Raw genomic sequence first — 7,401 nt, 5'->3', positions numbered from 1 at the left:
GTATGATCCAACTTTCCGGGAATTTTCATTACTCAATTTCCCTGACCTATAATAAGGTATAATAATATGTGCTACGAATTGGTTTTTACTAGTAAGTCCCTCATAACGTTCTGTGGCACAGTCGACCTAGTCGTCAACAATCCACTGCAATCATAAGTTCCTAAAATTACCCCTGTAGAGAACCAAACTAGCGTATTTTGCATAGCCTTCTTCTTCTTCTTCTAGTGCCATCTCCTATCGGAGGTTGGCAATCATTAAGGCTAACTGGATTTTGTTCACTGCTGCTCTGACCTTGTACTCATGTTAAACCACTGGCGAAGGTTTTTGAGCCAGGATGTTCGTCTACGGCCAGGTCTACGCCTGCCCTTTATTTTCCCTTGCATAGCCTACCTACGTCTAAATGTAACAGTAAAACTTAAAATTTTATCTGGTGGAAGGCTTCGGCCGTTGCTAGTTACCACCCTACTTGCAAAGCTGTGCCAAGCGTTCCAGTGGCTAGCAAAGGAGTATTGGCTTAATAAAAACTGCCATATTCCAGGTTAGCCCGCTTCCATTTTAGACTGCATCATCACTAAACACCAGGTGAGATTGCAGTCAAGAGCTAACTTGTATGTGAATAATAAAAAGCTAGCCTTATCTAATTACAAGTGTAAATTAAAAATTTATAACACCCCCGAGAAGTGAAGGTTACAGTAACTAGAAAAGACCGAAAAGACGATAACTTTCAAACGGCTGAACTGATTTTCTTGGACTATTCCGCGCCTATGATCTAAAGTATCTGAGTTTTCCAAAACATCATTTTCAAATAAATAATTATGTATTTAGGCAACGTCCGTCTTGACAGCTTGACATAATAGACTACAGGCCCATGTTTAAAAATGGGTGGGTCATATGAACCACCAGGTGACGTATACAGGACGATATAAGAGCATAAAATAATAAGTTTCAGCACTATGCCGTCACTTGTAAGCTGTCCAACAGAGTGCTGGTGAGAATTGAAAAGTGCAGGTAGAGTGAGTACATTTTGGTCATATATTTTTGTACGGCATTTTTACCATCGATAGATCCATGAAAAATAATATGAAAGCGCGCAGTGCCGTAAAAAAATGGTGCGCCACAAAGTCAGTAAATGTTTTGATTTTCTGACAATTTCCGGGGTAAATTTGGTCATTTCATTCTGTACGGCACTAGTTTCATACTGTTTCAATACAGCCTCTAATCCATTATTCCGCAACGCCGTACAAAAATCATGCGACAAGGGGAAAAAATTGAGGGTAGCAACCCCCTCTCTATCCGTGGTCCGGGGGGTGATTTGAAACAACATAAAATTAATTTATTTTGAAAGTGTTTTATGCATAGATAATATTTTTTTACATGCCGTACATTTTCGTTGGTCCAAAGGTTTGTAGAGGATGTGGATATTATATACACACCCGTTCACTTCAGTTAGACGGCATAGTGATTTTATCATATTATCAATTGTTCTCTTCAAAAATATGTTAATGCCGTACAGTATCAGATGGCCATAAAGTACTACCCTTAAAATGGTAGCGTCATTTTCATCAGCCTAAAAGATATGGTCTGCATTAAAATGTACGGCATAATTTTTTCCTAATTTATTTATCTTAATACTATTTAAAACAAGGGAAAAGCGTAGAAAATTGCTATATTTTATTAATCTATGAATATTTAAACTTTTGCAATAATTTGAAAAATTTCAGTTTTTGTATTTATCTATAATTTTTTTTAGAACAGTTTCTTTTGAACGGCAATACTATATAACAATAGTATTTTACACTATCATGTTAAAAAAAAAGTTGCCGTACAGAGTCAAATGATTTTACAGCTTTAAAAATTAAGTATACCATGAAATTAAGATAATTATTGATACACATTCAAATGAACACTAATTTTTTTACGGCATTATTTTTAATAGTACTTTTGAGTGCTAGATAATGTTTTGGAACCAAAGCCGTACTTTCTCAAATCACCCCCCGGACCACGGAAAGAGAGGGGGTTGCTACCCTCAATTTTTTCCCCTTGTCGCATGATTTTTGTACGGCGTTGCGGAATAATGGATTAGAGGCTGTATTGAAACAGTATGAAACTAGTGCCGTACAGAATTAAATGACCAAATTTACCCCGGAAATTGTCAGAAAATCAAAACATTTACTGACTTTGTGGCGCACCATTTTTTTACGGCACTGCGCGCTTTCTTATTATTTTTCATGGATCTATCGATGGTAAAAATGCCGTACAAAAATATATTATGACCAAAATGTACTCACTCTACCTGCACTTTTCAATTCTCACCAGCACTCTGTTGGACAGCTTACAAGTGACGGCATAGTGCTGAAACTTATTATTTTATGCTCTTATATCGTCCTGTATACGTCACCTGGTGGTTCATATGACCCACCCATTTTTAAACATGGGCCTGTAGTCTATAATATTATGAACGGCTTGAGCTTGACATAATATTAAGACGGTTATCTAACCTTCTTTTCTACAAGAAAACTAGAAAAGAGCTGATAACTCTTAAACGGCTGAACCAATTTTTTTGGATTATAGCTAAGAACACTCTCGATCAAGTCACCTTTCAAACAAAAAAAAGTAAATTAAAATCGGTTCATTCGTTTAGGCGCTACGATGCCACAGACAGATACACAGATACACAGACACACAGATACACATATACACACGTCAAACTTATAACACCCCTCTTTTTGGGTCGGGGGTTAAAAACATGCCCGCGTGGAATGGTGCACAGCCCTGTCAGCTTTCTTAACTATCATCATCATGATAAACCCATCACCGGCTCACTACTGAGCACGATTCTCCTTTTAGAATGAGAAGGGTTTGACCATAGTCCACTGCGCTGACCATGGCAAACAATTCTTAGCAATATCTTTTACCTTTCATCTAAAATTACTAAACATAGATTAAGCTAAATGTCAGCAGTCAGTATTACCAGACGAATAGCTATTACATGGTGAGATCGCAAGATATAATTAGTTTCGTGTGTAGAGCAAGTTGAAATTAGTTTTGCCGTTTGGTAGAACACTAATTACCAAGAGAAACATAGTCGGTATACTCAGGATTATCATTAATCTGATTTATATGACGTTTTTTGGCCATTTATTATGTGGAAGCACACGGGGTTTTATATTAATTTGAGAGCTTTTTCATACTTAATTGTGTTATGATGCATATAATAAAAAAGTATAATTATATACGAGTTTTATAGGTCAATGCTTCATATTTATTAACTTTTTGATGAGAAGATTATCTATGCCCAAAATATGAAAGATTATACTACATACTTAACTACAGAAAATAAAGAAGGCCTTTCGATTTAGAAACACGTCATATACCTACAGTGAACATCATCATCATGATCATTATTAACTGATGGACATCTACAGGTGGGTAATATCTCTTGTAGGCATCTAATAGGAACTTCCACGCGCCACGATCTTGCCCCTCCTGAAGTATAGCTATCGGTTCCTGCGACTCGATACTAAACTTATCTTCCCTTTATTCCTTCACACGGTGAATTTTCAGTTGAAAGGCATTACGCGGCCATAGTAAATTAATTAATTAATTAAATTGGTAATATTATTTAACGTAATTAACGCCGCGAGGCAACATAAGCTTAATTGCTTTCGTGATCAATAAGCCTTGGAAGATTTTAATTGAGGCAAGCCTATTTCACACTGTGAATAAATGACGCAGACTTTACAAAGATTAGTTGTTTTATCCCACGTAGGCAAAGTCAAAGGAAGTTTTATGATTTAGGAATCCTACTTTTTCCTAAGAGAAAAGTGTCCTTGGATTGTCAACATTTTGCAGCTTTCTGCACGTTGAAATTTTAGTATGGATGGTATCAATTATCTTTTTTATCTGTAGTGTGCAAAGTGGTTGTAATTTCAACAAATTGCCTTAATTGTCTTATCTGTTGCTTGCTCCTATCTGCAATCTAGGGCGGAACTGATCTTCAGCTCTCTCTTAGCCATTAATTTGGATAATCTGTTAAACCCTTTAAATTAGATTATCCACAGCAAGTTCCCGAGTTTGATTCTTTTATGAAATTGGCCCGCTGTTTAATCCAATTGATTGAGCGTTTATGTAGCGACTTAAAATCGATTATATAATAATACGAGTATGTTAATATAGAAATTTATATATTTTAAGTAGTAAGTAATTAAAGAGTAAGTAAATTATTTCAATGAAATAATTTAAATTTTAATTCTTAGAACTTCACTTTGAAAACTAGACGAAGCATTTATTAGTTAGGTACCTATAATCTGAAGTCCGTTAGATTATTTCGCTAGAGTATTTATTAAACTATAACGACTCACTATGGTTTCGCACAGGTGCTAAATTATAAATTCATACATGACGACAATAATAATATAATTATTATTTATTAATGTAAAGCAATTATTATTAGTTATATTACTTAATACGCTTTTGTTTCTGTTTTCTGTAGGTATGATTTGTGTAAGGTACAAAAACAATTATCAAGTTAATATCATTATAATATTATTCATCATTTGTTTAAAAACGGGCCTTAAATGTAGGCGTATTGAGGTAATGGAAGCCCTCAGGGTTATAAAATAAAATTTATATTTTGTACCTACATAATTTTACATAATTTCTTAATTTCTTTGGAGAGGCGCTTTTAAATTACACAATTTGCCGAAAGCCTTAACACTTCTGTGAGAATAATTCCCTTACGCTCGTAATAACTTGCCGTTTAGCTGTCTTTGTACATAATATTTCCTTGAATAAGAACTGTTTTCTTTCATAATTTCTGAATTTATCTCGTCATTTTAATAAAATATCTCTTTGTAACGGATTCGTCTAAATACTTAAAGAGAAGGGAAATATGACTAACTGACTGATCTATCAACGTACAGACCAACCTAGGTACAAGATGGATACTCAGGATGGACTGGAAAACAATCAGTCAACTATCAGAGTACCTACTAAGATGATTAGAAAACTATAATAGTTATAGGTGGATAAAGGTAGTACTACTGTAGGTAGGTACAGACTAGTCTAGTAACTATATTATTTTAATAATTAACAGATTTAAGTAACATTATAAATATAAATGTATATTATTATTAAATAAGAAATTTTCGATTGCCATAATTTTCGCCTATTTTACTTAGCACCGGTGTTAATTAAAACACGCCTAACTACTAAGTATAAAACTAAAATTAAATGGGGGCAGGGGTGATAACAATTCTTTTAAATAATTAGTTTATTAATTATTTATTAAATTACTATTCTTTTAAAAAAGACTTCTCCAAACAAAAAAATACCTACGCATTTCAATAAATCGTAATATACATAAATAAAAAACTATGAACATAAACTTTCACACCAGCAAATTTTAAAGTTACATAAAATAAGCATCAACGGTAAATCTGCAAATATTCTTGCCAATATCCTGTGTCGGACCGCAAACATGTTTGGATTCATTCGCGCCTTGAATTTCTCTGTCGTGATTTTGTAAGCAGCACGTGTTTGTACCACGTGAACACAAATTGGTTTTTGGTTGAACTTTGTTGGTATATTTAGAATTACTATGAGCTCTGGGTGAGCAACAGGCTATAGTGTCAATATTTAGAGGAATCTGAACTTCTGTGCCGTTGCTAGGACAGCTGCATTTTCCGTTGCAGCACTTCTGAAATGTAAATACATAATAACTAGCTTTACTAGCTCTATAAAACCTGTAGGTATTAGGAACATGGTTCGGTGAAAGCCTCAGAGTAAGGTATGGCGTACGTCAAATTGCGAGAGATGGAAACAGCATCTGAACTACGAAGGCGCTGCTTTGATCCCAGCTGCCTCTTGTCTTGTAGTTACGAAGCTATAAAGATTTTATGATGGTAGAGTCACAAAAGTCTTTCAGAGAAATATGGATTTCACTAACTTTATTTCGTTTTTTTCGTCTAATCCGCAAACATTTTGGTCGTCTGTTGATACAAGTGCAGCCTCTGCGCCTTTTTCTTCTCGCTTCTGCTGATTTTTCTAATCTTAATACTAAATCACACCATTTGTCATTGAAAGAACATGACGATCCTGTTAAAGTAAAAGTTGATTAAGTATCCATAACTATAAACTACCTACTATAAAAAAAAAAATTCTTGTGTGTTCGTCCATTCGATACATATGCGTTTGCGCATCGTTCTTTTGCTTGAGTAAAAACTTTGTACAGTTGTAGTCAACACTAGCGGAAAGGTTTCTAATTTGATAAGTAGGTGGTGCGTTAGTCGCAAGCTGGGCATCTGCTATTTAATAATAATAATTTACATGTTTTACTTAAAACGTCATCATCTCAACCGATGTACCTACGCCCTAAGCTGGACATACGAGTATCATTAGGCTCAGTCTTGTGGTCAGCGGCTTCTTAAGACTCATTTGATATCGTCTGTCCAATATGGCGCATGCCGGAGTTGGGAGCATCTTCAGACTTTGAGGCTTCGAGTTTCGTTGCTATCCATCGCGCCTCCATTGATACCTAGTTACTATGTGATGTGCCCCAACCATCGACACTTCAACTTTGTTACTCGTTGAGCTAAATTGAAATTCAACGAAGTTACTTAGGCATTTATTGTTTAAGCATAAATATTACATACCCATGAATATATATTGTCAATTTATCATGGTGCTGAAAATATTTGCTATTGACTATTTTGAAAGCCATAGCCAACGCGTATTTATTATGCCAGTCTTCAGGTATTTCATATTATATACGGCACGGTTGGTAAAAATAGGATATATGTAGAGCGTAATTTTGTAAAAATACTCATAATCCTATTAGTATATTATGAACGGCGTATGCTTATTAAATTTTCATCCTTTTATTTCTGAATCTTCAGAAGTCATATGCCAATCTATTTACAACTAGATTATACCCGCAACTTCGTCTAGACTACACAAATTTCAAACCCCTGTTTTAACCCTTTAGGGACTAAATTTTCAAAAATCCTTTTTATCGGATGTCCACGTCATAATAGCTATCTCATCTATCTGCATGCCAAACCGCCTGATCAGTCCAGTAGTTTGAGCTGTGCATTGATAGATCAGTCAGTCAGCCAGATTTTCTTTATAATATAGGTAATAGATACAGACAACAACGTGATTGTTACTCATAAACACAAACAACTTCACAACTACTACTACTACAATATAAAGTTAGTTTAGCTTACGCCGCGCGCCACTGCGATGTTAAACATCTTGTATGTTGTACCTACCTAGTTAGTAGTTCAACTTTAACGGATTTATGTAAGCAAATTACATGTATGCTAGTTTAGATTCAAAGCGACATATTTGAATCACACATGGCTGCGAGACTAACAGCCCGTAAGAGAATTATGAGAATTA

General features: G+C 34.9%; 1 protein-coding gene across 1 annotated transcript; it reads right to left on the bottom strand.

Annotated features, from left to right (window-relative positions):
• Positions 1–5,321: 5,321 nt before the first annotated feature.
• On the bottom strand, positions 5,322–6,738 carry LOC123865423. The gene is made up of 3 exons (XM_045906434.1): positions 6,654–6,738; positions 5,948–6,096; positions 5,322–5,698 (listed from the first exon to the last, which is right to left on the bottom strand). Exons 1-3 carry the CDS (start codon positions 6,655–6,657, stop codon positions 5,411–5,413), a joined length of 441 nt encoding a protein of 146 aa, XP_045762390.1. The 5' UTR covers positions 6,658–6,738; the 3' UTR covers positions 5,322–5,410.
• Positions 6,739–7,401: the final 663 nt, after the last annotated feature.

The sequence above is a fragment of the Maniola jurtina genome, chromosome 5, assembly GCF_905333055.1.
Source record: "Maniola jurtina chromosome 5, ilManJurt1.1, whole genome shotgun sequence".
In the NCBI taxonomy this organism is placed as follows: Eukaryota; Metazoa; Arthropoda; class Insecta; order Lepidoptera; family Nymphalidae; genus Maniola; species Maniola jurtina.
Note: the sequence above shows the minus strand (reverse complement) of the source record. Positions and strands in the feature narration are given on the sequence as shown.

Coding starts and splice junctions, on each gene's coding strand:
- LOC123865423 (XM_045906434.1), bottom strand. Junction 5,699..5,947: donor GACGAAAAAAACGAAATAAA/GTTAGTGAAATC, acceptor TTTACATTTCAG/AAGTGCTGCAACGGAAAATG.